The following is a 20,333-nucleotide window of genomic DNA, read 5'->3' as shown; positions in this document are numbered from 1 at the left end:
TCTACAAATACATCTTACAGAGCAAAATGGTTAAGGTTCTACAATTGGTGTTTATCCAACAGTTGCCATCCTCATTCCACAACCTCAGCACAAGTACTACCATGTTTGCTCAGTTTAGCTCAGTCTGGCCTTTCGTATAACACATAAAAGTCACTTTCCAGCAATTTCTAGGTTCAGATGGTCCTGAAATCAGAAGTTCTTATAAGCTGACACTGATAAAGGAATTTGTGTGAGAACTGTAACTGATCAGAGCTTACTGCCTGTCTGATCAAGAAGCCACTGATTACATGACAATTGAATATGATGCAGTCACAATTAATGCGAGGAACGTTTGAACCAATACATAAATCAGATATTAAGTAACTTTAGTGGAAAATGGCCCTTCTCCTTGCCCTTCATCTTGCCTTGACATCAGCGAGGATAATCAGCGATATACAGGGCTTTACAATTCAACAGCCTTAGATGGAATTTAAAAAAGACAGGGTCATTTTAAGGATTAACCCTCGCTTCATTCCTAATGGCACTTCCATGCTCAATATATGGAGAACATTCACCAACATTCCCAGCAGTGGAAGAAACATCCTACCAGTTCCTCTTCTTATATTTCCCTCTAGAAGTTTTGCCTCATCCCAAAGTTCTATACTTCATCCTCCCTCATTTTCCTGCTGAGCGAACTTTTCTTCCTTTCAATTTCAATGCAAACAATACCTAAAACTGCCACCTTCATCCTACTTTTATGGAGATCATTACTAATATCTGTCACCAACCAAAGCATCTTTGAATATGACTTGCATTTCTTACTTTGAAAATGCAGTCATACTAGCGGTCTCACTTCATCAATCCACTATTTTAAGCTAAAAACATCTGCGTTTATTTGGCCCTTGACTGCATTTTCACAATGTCATGCTCTTAGTTACTATAGCTTGATAATGCCACACAACACTCAGAAAGTACAGCACTAAAACACATTCACTGCTTATATGTCCTTATCCAAGTAAATTGCTTTTCACATTCTGATAGCTGCTCTGCCTACTGTTTCTCTGTTTCTCTGTTTTTTCAATGCATACAAAACTATCTGTATATATTACTCACAGTATACGTTTTCCATATCATGCCTTACTAAATTTCAGTAGCTTTTTATGAAAACCTAAATTCAATCTGGCTATCATACTATTGTTTTCAATTTACTCATTGTTTATCTAACCCTTGTATCTCACTATATTTTATGTGGTATGCTTCACAGCAACATTGTTTGGGTGCACTCTTTTTCTATTTAGCTCTCATCTGTCTGCTTCCAAAGTGTACTTTCATTCTGTTTGTTTACTCCTGAGCTCTTCAATAGTTTTGATAATTAATGTGCAGAATACTGATACAAAGGCCGCTTTCCTGCCGAAACGCGTCATGTAACTAATGCTGCTGTAATAAATGGATTTACAAGGGGACATGCTTTTGAGTGCCTATTCTTCATATAAGTATGGACCGACATGAATACTAATGCAATATATTAATCCTGCAATGGTTATCTAGTGATTTTTGTATGCCTTGCTTTTTCCTGTTTTAGTATGCTTATACAAAAATATTCTGTAATTACTCCTTGACATTTGGTATATCTGAACAAACATGGGATGTTTTTATAATTAACTTTTCATTGACTGCAGTAATGATTTAAGTTAACTTTTTGCATTAATAGGAAGTGTATGTGTTTTGTCATGAGAAACTTCATATTGTTTGTTGCTGCTCGCACATGACTTAAATGGCTTACTTTTGCAGGAGACGAAGTGGCCAGAGTCCAAAATGGCCACAGTGTTAAGAGGACTGCTGGTGAGGACTCCATTATCCACCTGACACTGTCTGATCTGTTGTGCATTCCAGGAAATAGATCCACCAATTATGCATAGCGTACTGCGGTACTGGATAGGCCCTGCCACTGAAATGACCATTCGCTGAGGTCAAGATTCTGTGACTGGATTCTCCACTCCTCCACCAGCAGAGAACCTATGTATGGTAGAGTAAAATGGTGGTCGCTTGTGGCCCCTGCATGCTAGTGTACAAGTAGGGAGTTACTGATCAGGCCGGTGCCTGAGAGGTGACCAGAACGGCTGGACTGGCATAACTGGAGAGATTCTCTGGTTAACTAGGCCCGAGAGATGCTAATGGAGGACTATAGGCTGCATGCCAGCAGTGGGAGAAACATCTGAGGAAGAGCTTGTCACATCAGAGTCATTGCTGAGAGGTTCTAACTCCAGTGCCTATGACCCAGGCGTGGGCTCTACCATCTGGACCTGACCCTGCCTGCCTCCCTATCACAGTGGAAACCATACAGATCTGCAGTGAGCCTGGAGGTATCCAACTACTTGAATCAGTGAGGCAAGTGTAGTCTAGCTGGACAGTGAAGCAAGCACCTTGAAGAAGTTACTTACTGCAAAGGAGACGTTATTTAAACTATATGATGCCAAGCAGCAAAGATATCACTGACAGACTACCCTTCAAACAGTGGCGGAGGAAAAGAACTTACTAGAGGCGATAGCATTATTCCAGTCTGTGTATGGGGTCAATGAAGACCTTGGCACGGGAACGAAGCTCACTGTATCAACAATTCGGGCCATGAAAGGGATGCTGCAGAGTCGACTTAGACCATTAAAAGAGTTAAGCAGTCCCCAGTGCAAATGGAGGCAACACTTGCTGATTTAGAATGTAGGCGATTGATTTGAGGTCACTGGCAGAAGCCAAAACAGACAAGATACTTCTAGCTAAAACTATATTGTACATTGACCCTAAAACATAAGTTGAAACTATCTTGGCCTACTATGTGAAACCCATAGCCATTGGGGCTCTCCCTTGTTATAAAGAGCCTATATGCTCTCCGCTAGCTAGAGAAGATACTGGAGGCACACTCATGTTGAGGTTATGATACGCTTTTGAATACCATCAACGTGAGAGACTTTCTCACATAAGACGTAAGGCTGAAGGTGAACTTATATGAAAGAGAATACTCATTTAAGAAGTTGGGTTTGTTGCAAGAGGGTTTGTTTACCTGAAATTACATATGAGAGTGTGTGTACAGACACATACAGAATATGCGATTTATTGTTTAGTGTGGAGATGGTCATAAGTCACAAGATGCAAAGCCTCAAATGTGCCATGATGCTTCTTCCCTCCCTCGAAAATAGCAATGAGTAGCACATTGCTCTCTGCGTGTATGGTGAATGCTATGCAGTTTTTTTTCATGTACACTAGTTTAAAACACACAACATTTATTATCAGAACCAGAGAAAAAGGGGTTAATCTGCACAATGAAACAGAATCACAATAACTAGGCAGTGGTTTTCTGCAAACGGTTTGGGAATGGAATATGAGGCATTACTCAATGTTTTCTCAAGTTATTTATCCAGTATTGTGGTGATAATATAGTAATCAACCTCTGCACTGGAGTGGTAAATGTATTAACCAATGGTTATTAGCACACGTCTGTAATTAATATGTGTTATTGGGTCACATTTATCTTCATGGGTCTGATGTGTCTGTGTGTGTGTGTGTGTGTATATATTTGCTCGTAAATTGTCTTAATTTCATTGCACTTTCTGCAAACTATGCGTGAAGCGTATTCAATAAATGTAAATAAGTTGGCCAAAAATCTATTGATCCATTGCTAAGTAATTCAGTTTGAATATCTTTGATTTTGATTCTGTCTTCCAATAAGGATATGGCATTATGGGCTACACAGCAGTGTATAATAATTCTAAAGACTTCTAATGTGCTGCGGAATAAGCAAACATATTTCATCCATCATGTTGTGTTGTGTAGGTTTCTGATGATTTCATAAGCAGTGTGGTGCTCTCTGAACAGCATTAGCAATACAAACCGACTCGAAAGGCAAAAAATAAATTGCACATTTCTTCACACACTATACAAATAACAAATGACACATTAACTTCCCATTACACTAATAAGCTGTAGTTTCAAAAAACAAAATTTAACATGCAAGGATAATTCCAATGTTATTCAACAGTTTCTGTCGGATATGGTGAGCTGTCTGTCGGATTCTATCAGGACGTTTTTATATACACAGACAAAAAGCTCACACACAATCTCCCTCTCTCGGTTTTGAAAGTCGGAACAAATGTGGTTATTTTTCAAAATATTGTGTTTTCTCTCACTTAGTACTCCTTAGTACTCCTCCCAGTCCGCATTTCTCTCCCTTTCCACTGTCTCTCTCACTGGTCCTGATTGTCCTATATAAAGTGTTTAAACATTGTGGCCCATATTTATACTTTTTGACGCAAAACTGCGCCAACGCACTTTTGCGTCAAAAAAATTTGCGCCGGCTAACGCCATTCTGAAGCGCAATGCGGGCGCCGTATTTAATGAATGACGTTAGCCGGCGTTAGCCGCCGGCGCCGTCTGGTGTGCGTTAAAAAAAACTACGTACACCAGGCAGCGCCGGCGTAGGGGGATATGGGGCTTGGGCGTCAAGAAATGGGGCAAGTCAGGTTGAGGCAATTTTTTCGCCTCAACCCGATTTGCGCCATTTTTTTTCACTCCCAACCCCCATAGAAATGACTCCTGTCTTAGCAAAGACAGGAGTCATGCCCCCTTGCCCAATGGCCATGCCCAGGGGACTTCTGTCCCCTGGGCATGGCCATTGGGCATAGTGGCATGTAGGGGGGCACAAATCAGGCCCCCCTATGCCACAAAAAAATACTTACCTGAACTTACCTTAATGTCCCTGGGATGGGTCCCTCCAGCCTTGGGTGTCCTCCTGGGGTGGGCAAGGGTGACAGGGGGTGTCCCTGGGGGCATGGGAGGGCACCTCTGGGCTCCTTCAGAGCCCACAGGTCCCTTAACGCCTGCCTTTTGCAGGCGCTAAAAAACGGCACAAAAGCGGCCGTACGTCATTTTTTTTGACCCGCCTACTCCCGGGCGTGATTTTTGCCCGGGAGTATAAATCCGACGCACATGCCTCGGAGTCGATTTTTTAGACGGGAACGCCTACCTTGCATATAATTAACGCAAAATAGGTGTCCACGCTAAAAAATGACGCTAACTCCATGGAGTTTGGCGCTAGACGCGTCTAACGCCAAAGTATAAATATGGAGTTAGTTTTGTGTCGAAATTGCGTCAAAAAAAACGACGCAATTCCGGCGCAAACGGAGTATAAATATGCCCCTGTACTTTTTTAGCGCCGCATTAGCGTCATTTTTTGACGCAAAAGTGGCGTAAACTTACAAAATACAATCGTATTTTGTAAGTTTGCGCCACTTTTGCGTCAAAAAATGACGCAAATGTGGCGCTAAAAAAGTATAAATATGGGCTAAATGCCAGCGTGATTGTTGGAAAATCTGAAGTTCAGCCCCTGCCCCTACTCCAGTCTTACTGACCAAGCTACCCCCTGAATAGCCCACGCTTGTGTCACGATGTCTTAAGAATAACAATTGAGCTTTTGCGGTTTTAGAGGCGCGCACAGGAAAATATCCCTTGCTCTGAACAGCTGCTAGGGCAGACACACACTTCAATAAACGCCAAACAGAAAAATAGTGAATAGTAAAAATTTTTACTCGAAAAAAATGTCAGCATATGTAATTAGTACAGAAATCTTGTAAAATGACTGCTAGTATTTTAGTAAATGTTTTACCATCGACTGTTCTAGTGGGACAACTTGCTGGAGATGTATCGTCCGAATGCTGTTTGCATGGCCTTTCAGGGCGTTTTCCAGTGCTCCTTTCGGCTGCAAACAATATTTATAAAATTTAGATTTTTCTTTTTGGAAAAAAAGCATATTTGAACATTACTTTTCAATAGAATCGCGTTGAAACAGTCAGTATAAGCGTATGACCACGTCAGTAATCCATAGCCCTCCATATTTTACCTCAATCTAGAGTCTTAGCATGCCTTGGTCCTTATGGCACGTACAGGCATGAGGAACGGTTTGCAACGAAGTCAAATAATACCCCCTGGTGCTTGTTTGATTTGCTGTGCTCCAAGCAAATTTCCATCCGGATCACAAGGGAAGAGAACTGCGTGGGCGCGCACCGCGTGCTGAATAAACGCTGACACAAGCCGGCGGGCATTCCTTTATTGATTCGCATATTATAAAACAGGCGGAGATTCATGTGTGCTTGATTGACAAGCTGTCAATCACGAGTACACATCGTGCATATCAGAACTATGTAAAACGCTCTAATGTAGTACTCCGAATCAAGTTTCTGAACCTGCCGTAGTCCATATTGACCGAACCAACATTCCCACCCAGAGCCCAGGCAAGGCTAACAGTCCAATAAGCCACTTGCAGAAGATACTTCAGGTGTGAATATGTGAAATGAGTATTTGATGCACTTTGTTTTCCTGCCTGCTCAACGTATGAGGTATTTTAAAGTAGGGACTAGAATAGCACTTGCAAAGCCAAGACATCTGGCATAATGTGATTACACATGCAAAGAGAATTTGTGCACGCCTATATTTGCGTTTGGTAGCACATTAAAGCCAAACCTGTCTTTGCCAATGCTTGTTTTCTTAACTCATCACACTGCCAGGCACACAGTGGCAATGTGTCTCATCAAGTATGAGGCACACAAAGACATATTCTGTATCTCCTGATCACTAACCAAAGTCTATTGCATAGGCTTTGGGCCAGCTGCTGAGTAGGTCCAGCCATACTCATGTGTATACAAAACAAGGCATGTCACTTCTAATGCAACTCCCCTGCAATTTACAAGATTGCACATATACCTGCCCGGAGCCCCTAGAATGTTTGACAACACCCCTGACCCAAACACTTAAGGAGTAATTAAATATTTAAACTGAGACAAGGGCACATTTGAGGAGACATTGAGGACTCTTCTGTTGAAACATGGATAAGGGCAAACAAGGTTTCAGGTGGAGATACAGCTAATAATAAGCGGTCATAAGTCATATTATGGAGGACTATTACGTAAAAGGAAAGCTGTTGATGAAAGGGGAAAAAGAGCATACATTACAGTGGTGAATTTTACCTGATCCATTGCTATATCCAGCACTACAGTGCAGGGGCAGAGTCTCGGTTAGGGCAGAGGAGCCTACCCTCCCCCCCCCCCGGCAGCAGTGGCTGCTGCAAAACCTTTAAAATAAAATGATAATAAACTGTGTTTATTATCGTTTTCTTTGAAAGGGGTGGGGCCACGGGGGTGATAAGAAGTGAGGGAGAGTGCATAGCACTCCCCCTCAGAGCGCATGTGTGTTTGGATGGCTGTCTCGGGCCAGCAAAACACACATTCGCACAGGGCTTTCTCCAGCCCAGCAACTGAGAGAGCCTGCACAGGCTCCAAGTCTGCTTGCGAGCGCCCCGGCTGGGCACTCCCAGCCAATCCTGACTTTGCTTTGAGCAGCATCAGGATTGGCCGCTGTGCAGGCTGGGAGCCTGTGCCTGCTGCAAGAAAGTGGAGGAGCAGAGCGGAGCGGCACGATGGCTAGGAGGAAAGTGGGTTTTGTTTCTTAATTAATTGAATTTTTATTCTCCCCTCTCAGCGCGCCGCCCGCCCCTTCTTCCCCCCGCAAGCCGCCACTGCTACATGGTATAGATTTTCTCCATTTGAAGGTGTTTGAGGACCGGGATCAGTACTGTACATACAGAAGGGCAAAGGGAAGGAGCGGGAGGCGGTGAGTTTCTAGTGGTTATTTTAGCCCTTCCATTTGGCATGCACTAATGCAGTAGCTTAACAGGAGCCATCAGCTATGCTAGCTCAGATGCATACTGGCAAGTGAGGACCTGCCTGAAAAGAGGAGAGGATGCTGACTTGCAAAGAGAATTATGCAAATTATGAGTAATGAAAAAGGACCATATGCACTAAAGCGGTTGGTAACCCTGTAATTTGGAGAATTGCAGGCTTTGCAACAGCACAGTGGTTTCCACTACATACAGGGAGTGCAGAATTATTAGGCAAATTAGTATTTTGACCACATCATACTCTTTATGCATGTTGTCTTACTCCAAGCTGTATAGGCTCGAAAGCCTACTACCAATTAAGCATATTAGGTGATGTGCATCTCTGTAATGAGAAGGAGTGTGGTCTAATGACATCAACACCCTATATCAGGTGTGCATAATTATTAGGCAACTTCCTTTCCTTTGGCAAAATGGGTCAAAAGAAGGGCTTGACAGGCTCAGAAAAGTCAAAAATAGTGAGATATCTTGCAGAGGGATGCAGCACTCTTAAAATTGCAAAGCTTCTGAAGCGTGATCATCGAACAATCAAGCGTTTCATTCAAAATAGTCAACAGGGTCGCAAGAAGCGTGTGAAAAAACCAAGGCGCAAAATAACTGCCCATGAACTGAGAAAAGTCAAGCGTGCAGCTGCCACGATGCCACTTGCCACCAGTTTGGCCATATTTCAGAGCAGCAACATCACTGGAGTGCCCAAAAGCACAAGGTGTGCAATATTCAGAGACATGGCCAAGGTAAGAAAGGCTGAAAGACGAGCACCACTGAACAAGACACACAAGCTGAAACGTCAAGACTGGGCCAAGAAATATCTCAAGACTGATTTTTCTAAGGTTTTATGGACTGATGAAATGAGAGTCTTGATGGGCCAGATGGATGGGCCCGTGGCTGGATTGGTAAAGGGCAGAGAGCTCCAGTCCGACTCAGACGCCAGCAAGGTGGAGGTGGAGTACTGGTTTGGGCTGGTATCATCAAAGATGAGCTTGTGGGGCCTTTTCGGGTTGAGGATGGAGTCAAGCTCAACTCCCAGTCCTACTGCCAGTTCCTGGAAGACACCTTCTTCAAGCAGTGGTACAGGAAGAAGTCTGCATCCTTCAAGAAAAACATGATTTTCATGCAGGACAATGCTCCATCACACGCGTCCAAGTACTCCACAGCGTGGCTGGCAAGAAAGGGTATAAAAGAAGGAAATCTAATGACATGGCCTCCTTGTTCACCTGATCTGAACCCCATTGAGAACCTGTGGTCCATCATCAAATGTGAGATTTACAAGGAGGGAAAACAGTACACCTCTCTGAACAGTGTCTGGGAGGCTGTGGTTGCTGCTGCACGCAATGTTGATGGTGAACAGATCAAAACACTGACAGAATCCATGGATGGCAGGCTTTTGAGTGTCCTTGCAAAGAAAGGTGGCTATATTGGTCACTGATTTGTTTTTGTTTTGTTTTTGAATGTCAGAAATGTATATTTGTGAATGTTGAGATGTTATATTGGTTTCACTGGTAATAATAAATAATTGAAATGGGTATATATTTGTTTTTTGTTAAGTTGCCTAATAATTATGCACACCTGATATAGGGTGTTGATGTCATTAGACCACACCCCTTCTCATTACAGAGATGCACGTCACCTAATATGCTCAATTGGTAGTAGGCTTTCAAGCCTATACAGCTTGGAGTAAGACAACATGCATAAAGAGGATGATGTGGTCAAAATACTAATTTGCCTAATAATTCTGCACTCCCTGTATAAATCCTCTTTTGCAACTTAGAAAAGGCCATACGAATTGCAAAACGAATGTTGTGACACGTTCAGAATTGTAAGTAGGAGGGGCATGAAAGGGGAATGTCCTCCTATTTGTGATTCACAATGAAATATAGCAATGATATGTGGATGCATTTATGGTTACAAATCAGTGGAATGTTATAAACACCTCAAAAGAGGTGGTAACTTATTGACAAAGGAAATTGTGTCAGGCACTGTGCGGTAGCAGGCAGTGATCCACACAGATCAAAAATCCCATGCTTCCTGTTGGGAATGTGAACGCAGGAATGGTGGTTTGCTGTCCTTTTAAGCCCACCACCCCTGAGCCATTAAGCAGGTCTTTCTGTGATCCCTGGCGAGAGGGAATATTGCAATACCACCTGTAAGAACATAGGTCGCATTGCAAACGTACAGAAAAGTCCCAAAAAGTCATGTACAACTTTCAACCAGTGTTTGCAACCAGCCTCTTAGCACGTCTAGCCAACAGTTCTTTAGAGCAGTACTAAACAGGACAAAATGAGGAGAAAGGGCAATACATAATCAGGTTATGCACAGCTGCCAAAAAAAAGTCTGCCTTGTAAAAAGTACAACATTTAGCTGGGGGCAAAACCAAGAGTAAGTACATGTAAATCAAAAAAATACACAACGAATACCACCTCTAGCTCTTAGCAGCGGTGGATATGCCCTACTTTAATAACATATTGAAAAAGCATCAATGCCACAGCAAGAAACAAAGAAGAGGACAGAGCTATGTTCATTTTAAACTGTCGCTGTATGCAAGGAATAGTGACAATCACGCCCTCCAGTTACGAAATAAAAAGTCACATTCAACGCTTCGTCAGGGGTAGTAAGCGCTATATAAATATTATCACAATACAATACAATAGTCATATTTCAGAAGGCGGAAACTGAAACACCCTTTGCAAGATGCATACCTTAAATTGATAAGTAGTGAAACTAGCAAATCGCATTTGTAACAGATACAATGCTGGTGCTGGAGAATGTGGGTAGCCCAGTGCACACCAAAAACAGCTTCCTCTAGGCAAAGCAACCACATCACACACTTTGCCAACACTTTGAAGAAGCAATGAGGAGGGTTATGAACAAGATTAATTGGGGTTAGAGTTATTTCCCCCTATTGGTCACATGGAACAGAGGCAATTTTAGGCGGGAGACAGCAGAAATAAAGACTTTTTGAGCTTAAAATAGGGAGCCTCCTGCCTGAATCAGGTCTGTTGCCATGTATGAAAGATACACTCACTATTGCCCAAGAGGAAGGCAAAGGGTGGTATATCTGAGCCGAGCACATATGGTTGGCCTGCATGGTACGCCGCAGTTATGCGTGCAATAAGCAAGATGATAGAACACACTGTGCTGCTGGAAGCTGATGTAAGAATGCAAGAATGGCCAGGATGACACTCGGTACTAATGTATGTTTCAGAAGCTGCCAGGGTGCTGAGCACCATAAATGCTGCTCACAAGCTTCCCTACGAGTGTAGTAGCTTGTTATTGTTTATCCACAAAAATAATACCCGTTGGAGTTAAAAAAAATAATCTACCCCAGTGTGATGATATTTCTGTTCGTGACATTTAGGACACACGGTTATGCCAGACGATATTTCTGATAACGATATTCTAACTTACAAACATGTAGTACCTACATGCATTATTCTAATAGGATTTCTTTTTAGTGGCGGTTTACTGAGGTTTGTGGCAGGGCTTTCCGATGATACAAGCATGTTACACACAAATCAGGCCCAATTGTGTGGCAAACACGAGAGCAGTAACTCCTTAAAGTGTGCGTGAGAGGCAGAGTGCTAAACAACTAATGCTTTAAATGATGGTAATAGCTATATAATATGCAAGATCACCATGTTTATTTACAAGCTGTTGATAGCTCACAAAAATAACAGAATTACAGCAAGGCAGAAGTATCTGTCCTGTCCAGGGAGCGACGTGTAGAGTAACATTACAAGACCATCTGGCCTGGTGCAGAGTCAATCTGGAAGGAAGAATACACTGATACATTTAGTGCCTTCCGACGTGTCTGTAACTAAGGCATAGTTACTTCAATGAAGCAATTGCACTGCTCCTCCTCTCTCCATAGAGAATCACTGGGGAGGAGGGTATAACAAGCCCTAAGGATGCTGGAGGAGGGCTCAGAAGCACTGACTGGTTGTGGAAAATGCCAGAGACCCCTTACCCGACTGCATGCCTGGAAGCTTTCTAGAGATATGCGGGGATTGTACATGGCTTGGCATAAAGAAATGAGGGAAAATACTAGTCACTCTGCCAATACTATAAACATCATGCTGACAATAATATAGATATTAGGGTTAATACAGCGGTTAAGTAGAGTTTAGATCAATTATTATAGATAGAACGAACGTGCAACACAACATGCTTTGGGTTTATCTAATGTTTATCTTATTAGTGTCTCTCAACTCAATACAATGTGGTAGGTTATTGTCCCCAGGATGAAGTGTGGTGGTCTGCTGACACCCATTGCAATATGATGGGTAACTATCTCTTGGAAGCAGTGTTCAGCAGTTTATTAACATCCCCAGTGTGCAACGTCGTTGACTAATGTCACAAAATGTACACAGTGTGATGTGTCTGTGTATCTGAGCATGCAGTGAGCTAGTGATGCAGTGCAACATGTTAGTGTCTACTGAAAGCACTGCAGTGTTGCTGGTGATTGTGTCTTTAGGATGGAAAGGAGTGTGGTGAGATGGTATCCCTGGGATGCAAGTGTGACAGGTTAGTGTCCCAGTGAAGCAGTGCAATGTATTACACATGTATGTATTTATGTGTGTATGTATGCATGCATGCATGTGTGTGGTACTTGTTTAGTACAAAACTAGTCAAAAGGTGTTGGAGACCTAAGAAACATTCAATGAGTGGACAGAGGGATTCTGAGATCAGAACTGGGCTGTCACTGCATTGAAATGCTGTATTTGTTGAATAGGGGCTTCTTCATATATTTCCTAAATTGTAACAGGATTCAGCGGTCCTGATACATGCAGAGATATTATTTCATATCATGAGAACATTGATGAAGAAGGCCAGTTGTCTAGTTTCTGTCTTTTTTGTTCTCCTTTTTCTCCAGTTTCGTGGTGTATTGGGTGCAGGCATGCTGAGGGTTACTGGAGCTTGTCAGACATACAGGAGGGAGTGGTGGTTTTAATGGCTTTGTAGATGATGCAGTTGGTTTTGAAGATGATGGGGGCTGTCAAGGGGAGTCAGTTATTTCAATCAGGGGGTATGCAGTGTAGTCTTATTTCTTCTGGCCTTAGATGAGGTGTGCTGCAAGTGTAAGATGGCCATAATGGGGCTAATGTGGGGTCTGGGAAGCCTTTGAGCAGGACGTTGCCATTAGCTAGAAGCAAGAGTATGAGGGCTTCAACAGCAGTCCTGAATTCAACTTCTGGGACAAAATGTTTTACTTTCTTGAGTGGAGAGAACTGGTAAATGGCCATCTTAGTTTTCAAGGCAATGTGTTCCCTGAGGGTTAAGTTAGTGTCCAGGGTGAATCCAAATGGTGTGGCCCTCGGGCAAAGTTGGGTTCTAATCCATTGAGCCAGGTTTTGACTAGTTGTTTATAGTTTTTCTTGACCTGTAGCAGGGTAGGAGCTGGGTACCCAGGTCTGGATGTAGTGCAGGCATGGTTTGAGGCACTGGGTGTCCACAGAGTAGGAGACTTGTATGTTTTTGTCATATGTTAATTTTCACAGTTATCTCTCCACAGGTGACAAGGATCTTCTGGGACATGGAGGTGCTCATGCAAACGAAGTGGTGCTAGTTGGTTAGGTAGGAGGAGAACCAGTGAAACATGCTGCAGGTGAATGCCATTCAAGATTTCACAGTGTGGATGATTATGGGGCAGGTGATGATTTTCAAGGTAGCAAACCATTTCAGCAATATTATGAGGCAGGAGTCATCTTTATCAGTGGTCAGGAGGGTATTGTTTATAACGTTTAAGGTAGCACTCTCGCTGCTGCAGCATGTTCTGAAGCTAGATTTGTAGTTGTGCAGCTGTTTAGCCTTGATGGGATCTTGGATTTGCATGCAGACTGCTTTTTCAATGATCTTTCCAATAAAGGATTGGTAAGTGTTGGGCCGGTAATAGGTGCGCTTAGGTTGAGCATAGATTTCTTGAAAGGTGGCAGGACATGGTCTGTTTTGAGTATTGAGATCCTTTGAATAAGTTAACAATGGAGAAAAGGAGAGAAAAGTTTCTCAATACAGGGTTTCTAAGATGAAGGACTTGGGGAAGACATCATCTTCATAGGAGGCAGCTTTGTTGGATCTTCTGTATTTTTTCACTGAAGAATAGACTAATGGAGTTCAGCACAGGCAGGTGGTTCATACAGTGATTCAGTGCCTTAAAGGAAGCTCTGCTTATGTTGGCAGATTCAGTGATGGAGTTAGTATAGTACTTTGGCTTTGGCTGGTCTGATGAGTTGTCTGTGTAACTGCAAAGAGGGACTTCAAAAGCTTGAGGTGGTTATGGCATCTGTTTTCTTCAATTTTCTTTACTGTTCTTTGATGGACATGATTTTCCAAAAATGCCTCTGGAATGGCCATAGGGTGCACTGCAGTGTGGAGGCTCTCTGCTCTTAGGATGTAGTATAATAGAGAAGGGTGTTATGCCCTGATGCAATCCAGAACAGTAGGTTATTGTCCACCAAAATAAGAAAATCAGTGGAGAGGGCAATAGTCCCTAGTATACAGTGGACTTACACTGAAGTATGTTGGCATCTAGGGTATGCACAGGAGTGGGTCATGGTCACATAGACCAAGAGAAGTGGGGTGCTTTAACGTCTCAAGGCATTTGGTTCCGTAGAAAGGTGAATTATTATTTGGGGTGGGCAAGTCTCCACTTCAAAGTATAAGGCCACCACCTGCTAGATGTCACACAAATTAAATAAAACAAATTTGTGCTCAGTTCCTGATAATGTGACACAAGACACCAAGGTGTAAATCAAAGGCAATGTGTAAAGTAGACCAATTATGAAATAAAGAGACATTTTTTACAAGTACAATAAGACCAAGATAACAACAATCCAATAGGTGGAAGCAGAGATATGATTTTTTAACCTTGTGGGTAGTGAGATACGCTTATAGATGATTTCTTTAACGTCTTTATTCTTTTAAATAAGTTGTTTATAACTTATTTAAAATGAGGTTTATATACCTGCCAAAGGGTGATTTTGACAGGTATGTGTAGTAAAGTTCAAGCGACTGCTGTCAGGCTACACAGGGTGGGCCTCAAGCCATGTTTTCACTGGCACTGTAGTGGATGGAACACTAAAGGCGGCAGTCCAGAAGTGGCATTTAAGTTTCCATGTCATGGGTGTCCTTCTGCACCATATACTATGTCCTTATAGGAAGGTTTAAATCAGGTGCTAATCAGATCTTAAACCAATTGTGACATGTTGTAAGGGTCAGAGCAAATAGACTGGCATTTAACAGCAGTGCCCCAGTGTTAGAGTTCAAGATTACCAGCAGGGGAGTCCCAAAAAATGAAAAACTAGGGGTGACCACCCAAAAAAGGAACGCTTGGCAAACGGTATATGTTGGGTCGTGCCCTTCTCATGTAATGCAATATATGTCAGTGTCCCAAATGGGGTGCACTGCAATAGTGCCTCAATGATGCACTACTGTATAGCTGTTCAGTAGATCTGTTATGCAGTAGAGTGTGGTGAGAAATGCCCATTGGCTGCAATGTAGTTTGATGGATAGGTGTACTAATCTGAAGTGCCACTGGCAGCCATCTCATGAACATGAACAGACTAGATTATGCCAAAATGTTCTGTACTTGGGGCTACCGGATTATTTGACCCAGCGGCTGCAAGTTATGCAGAGCATGGCTGTCCGCTTATTGTTTAAATTTCTAAGACACTCTTCAGTGTCCCCATTTTGGGAAAGATTACACTGGCTACCAGTGAGTCAACACATAGTGTATAAGGCTCTGACTGTGACACATCAAGCTTTTCATAATAAGGAACCCAAGAATTCTAATGAGAGGATAAAGGAGTACCACCCTAGGAGATCTTTGTGGTCTAGTAGTGCCAGTCTAATTGCAGTTCCCCGCTTTAATAGGCAACACAGGAGGCTCTTCCTTCATTGTTAAAGCTGCAGGTTTTTAGAACCAATTGCCTGCACAAATTAGGTGCATAAGAGAGGAAGACAAATTTAAGAAGGAGCGGAAAACTTTCTTGTTCAAGTACCAGGGATGAGTGAATTTGGTTGGTCCTCTGTTTCCATTGCTCTCAGTACCTAAAAGCGCCGGGACACTATTTTTGAGTAGCTGTGCACTACAGACGACTCTCTTATTCATTCATCCATTCAAGCATTCAGTCATTCATTCACCATAACTGGCTCACCTACTCCCTGGGAGTCCCAGTCCCATGGTCACAATTTTATTTTAACCTTTCAATAACGGTTGCACTACTTTTTTAAAACATACAAGCATTTTGGAATGGAATATGGGCCTCCTAAACCATCAGAGAAACATCATCTCCAGCGTAGAATTTGTCAACAACCCCTTTATGACTCTAAACCACCTGGGAGCCGAACTCATCTGACTTGCATAACTTTTTAAGGAAAAAAGCTTTTTGGCCTGCAGCATGATTCTCCTTGTACAATCATCAGGCCACCGAACTGCACTGCCTACCCAACTAGCTGTCAGAACATGCTTCCCCCTTCTTGGTGACTGACATTATTCCACAATGTATTGTTGCTCTTTGTACCGACTGGTTTGGTTCTGTCAGATGTTGTTGCAAAGGGCCTTCCAGGCACCATATTAATCCACCTCTTGACATTTGAGTTAACTATTGTGTCATGCATTTGAGTGATCTGAGCCCCTTGTTGACTGGTCTGTACTCAGTATTTGAGTGATCAGTGTTTACTGTATCCTGTCAACAGTGCCTTAAATTTTAGTGAACTGTGCTCTCTGCTAGAATGAGATCTGTTATTGTTTTCATATATATATATTTTTATTGAAATTTGTAAAACATTAACAAGTGCCGTCAGTCACAGAGTGAATTAAAATATTTGAACAGCATACTACACAGTTATAATGGATCACAATCCATACACTGCACACATTGTAGAGTTATTTCTTACTACTGTAGTAGATCTTATATTGTGGAATTTGTTAATAATATTTTGTTCACATGAGGATGTTCACAGAGGTCTGGCACCTGGTGGGTAAATTAGATAGCAACATCTAACCTCAAACAGAAATGTGTATTAGAATCTGAGCATGGCTTTCATACCTAGTTATTACCTGCCCTCAATAGTAATATTTTTAACATTTATTGCTGTTTATCAGCCTTGATAAAGTCCTCAACGGGACGAAACACGTGTCGGCTGAACCCTGCAAATACAAACAAGACTGTTCCTGGATGGACTTTTGTTTGGTTTCACTATTCAATTGGCTGAATTCTGTAAATACAATTGTATCAGCATTTAGATGGACCTATTGTTGACTTATTTGTTCAAACAGGTTGAATTTTTCTATATCAACATATTTCAACAGTGCTGTAACATGGTCAACGTGGGATGTATTTTGAGATAAATATAACTATGTTAATTAAATAAGCTTTATTTGTACTTGCCACATACTAATTGTATTACTTGTTTATTTTTTGTTTCTTTTTGTGTTTGAAAAATATTTTTTTGTAATTCTTGTTACTGCTTGTAAATCTTTGAATCCATCAGAATAGACAGTCAAGTACGTGTACATTTGTGTGCTCCATAAGTTGTTCTTTGTGTGGCTATATTAACTGGTGTAGGTGTTTTCCTATCCCAGTATACATATTTGGCAACAGATACATTTAGTAGTGTATGAGCACCAATACTATATTCACTAAAAGTACAGGAAGGTGCGACCTCTATAGGGTTATTGCCAGAATTATTTTTTCAGCACTCCACAATAGTTCTCCTATTTTTCTGTAGTCTTGAGCTCTCTGATAGGGGTGTCATCTCTGGGAGCAATGTGGAGCGTGGTGACCACCAGCAAGCTCAGTAATTTTGCCTCTTGCATTATGTGTTGAATATCTCCCATTTTTGTGCTGCTACTTTGCGCTGGGCTTAATACTGGAGGATCGGCACCCTATCCATACTGAATACTTGTGTTGCTCTTACTAGAGTTTCCAGGGCACCCAACTCAAATAGGTACCCTGCCATTTAGCAGCTCCCTATCTTCCATTGTGACATTTCCATTTTTACATTGAGCTTTGTAAATGTATTACTGGTATGTATCAGTGATACAAGTCTTTTGCACCCTGGTGAAATACTTCCCACACTTCAGTGATTGGGACCCCTTGCATCCTAGATGCAGATACACCAATACTTCATATCCCGGTACCATCTCACAGTCTGTACCCTCCAACTCACAAACATGCACACTCAAATTAAAAAGATACATACATCTTACAATAACAGAACCTTATCCACATCATCCCACAATCATAACCTGACTTTGACAAACTCACGTACGATTACTAATAACAGACAAGCATCATGAAAACTAGTGATGGACTTCCAGCAAGACACAGTTCCGTTATTCTCCTCTCAGTTCATCATAATCCACATTCTTCCAGTGCTAGTCCTCTCTTATAGTCCTCATTCCCTCACTGCCCATCACCTTTCACCATACTTACTGTTCATCTGGCCACATCAACTGTCTTCACCCCAAACACTTAATAGAGGCATCAGTCTACCAGATGACTCAACTACAAAACCATAACATATACCTTTAAAGAGAATAACAACACACATCTTGGTATCTACATACTACAAAAGCAGGATGTTGGACTTCATCAATTCACCACTGCTCTCTGCAGATTATCAAACCACCATCTTATCCAGTGAAACTAACTATCCATGAACCTACCCATCACATACTTCAAAAGACAATGCCAAACTTCAAGTTCAGTTGTTCTTTGATAATTTAGACTACTACATCCTAGCTTCCTTAACTATATTAGCATGATTCACTTCTGTTCATTGTAAAGTCCTCTTCGCATGCATGGTCAGCACTTATGCAGTCCTGACCTTGCTTACTCTCCTTCTCTCAGAAAGGCACCAGTTCTGGAAAAATCACCCTATCAAATGTCATGTGCAGATTCGTTCTTGAAACCAAAGTAACACAACACAATCTATAAATGGAAACTAAAACCTGAGGACTATACTTGCAAACAAACTAATCCCTTCATGAATACACCATTGACAGAAAACCTCCTTTAAAAGCATGCTTAGGCAAAGCCGTCAACCTGCATTAAGACTCTCTAAACACCATCCAAACTAAATGCCCACATTTTACCTGCACCTAAACTCGAGTAGACTCAGATCATATTGAACAGGCAGCACACCCTGAATATGGGCATATATCTACTTATCAGATATGAATTGCAGTGCTCATACTTTGAAAGAAATGTAATCACCTGTCCTTAAAAGAACATGTAAAGAAGAAACATGAGCCTTCTCTAAGGTTGCCCCAACAACTTCCATTAAACTGTCTGGGTCCTTGCCATAGGTGGTGACAGTTACCTGCTGCTAGGCGTTTCTGACACCACACTCCCTTTCCTGACAACCATTCAGCCAACTCCAGCCTGCCTGATTCTGAACAAAAGAAATTTAATTACCCTTCTTCCACACTAAAACAGACCCATAGGACTTGAGGTCTCAAAATAAGACACAGCTAATTCATTTAATGTGGAGTCAGAAATCCAGACGGCTAGTCACAGAAACAGCCTGAAACAATCCATTTCTACATATGCACCAACACTCTGAAATAAATTATATCTACAACTCAGACTCCCACTCTCTCTGCAACAGTTTAAGAAAGAGCTAAAAACTCACCCCTGCTCCTATGTTTATGGCTGGACAGCTTTCCCTCTCCAAAACTTTGTTTTCTCTGTGATGTTTACGCATTCAATTTTACAGTACCATTTAGCATGCCCATCACACTCTGTTCTACTCACAAATATCCCTTCTATATTGTGAATCATATTTGGAAAAGGTTACACTCATGTAGGGGTTGAGCCAACTAGTCCTTCTTATGAGCTAAATTCTCCCATAAGGAGTGTTAATTTCATAAAAATGTTAATCTTTCTTTATGTTACCCTAATTATTCAAATTTTTAGTAGTGCAATTGTAAGTTACTGAACATTATAATCATGTATTAATCACAAAAGCCATTTAGGCTTGATAGTGTCCATCATTCTCATACATTTTCCATAATTGTCTGTAAAGTGCCTTGATGAACAAGTTACTTACTTTCGGTAATGAATTATAGCGTCAACTTCGAATCCGGAATTTTTCTGCTGAGCAGTACCCTGCGCGCGCCGTCGGGTGGCGTCGCTCGGATCCGTGTGCATGTTCCGGCTCAACGTGGCATAGTTGGAGCCATCTGTGATGTCACAGTCTTCCATATAGGCACCACCCTGGCACATGTACGTCAGTCCTTTTCCACAGCTTCCCACGCCAGAAGCGCAGAGTCATGGAAGAACCAACTTTCTCTGTTTGTCTGTGCGAAATGATATGCTCTGAAAATACATGACATATCCGCAGAGCGGGGAGGCATGGGTGGGTGTAAGAAATCTGCAGCTAAATAGAGTCTCTACCAGATCATTCGTTACCAAAGGTAAGTAACCTGTTCATCTGATAGAGACTTCTATCTGCAGATTCCTTACCTTAGAATAGATACCCAAGCCATAACCTCCTGGCGGTGGGCTGCGAACATATACTTTATACAAGAAAGTCCTGTAGGACTGAGCGAGCAAAATGCCCATCTCTCCTCACCTGGCTATCCAGGCAGTAGTGCCATGCGAACGTGTGGAAGGAAGCCCACGTTGCTGCCTGA

At 42.0% G+C, this 20,333-nt stretch overlaps 1 protein-coding gene across 20 annotated transcripts in view; it reads right to left on the bottom strand.

Moving 5' to 3' along the window:
- Nucleotides 1–20,333, bottom strand: part of PROM1 (prominin 1) — a 616,480-nt gene that overhangs the window by 128,416 nt on the left and 467,731 nt on the right. For all 20 annotated transcript variants that reach the window (XM_069202406.1, XM_069202442.1, XM_069202511.1 and 17 more), the window contains one exon: nt 5,633–5,725. In XM_069202406.1, coding sequence (XP_069058507.1) covers nt 5,633–5,725 — 93 coding nt within the window. The remainder of the gene's footprint in view (nt 1–5,632; nt 5,726–20,333) is intronic.

Source organism: Pleurodeles waltl, chromosome 1_2, assembly GCF_031143425.1.
Source record: "Pleurodeles waltl isolate 20211129_DDA chromosome 1_2, aPleWal1.hap1.20221129, whole genome shotgun sequence".
NCBI lineage: Eukaryota > Metazoa > Chordata > Amphibia > Caudata > Salamandridae > Pleurodeles > Pleurodeles waltl.
Note: the sequence above shows the minus strand (reverse complement) of the source record. Positions and strands in the feature narration are given on the sequence as shown.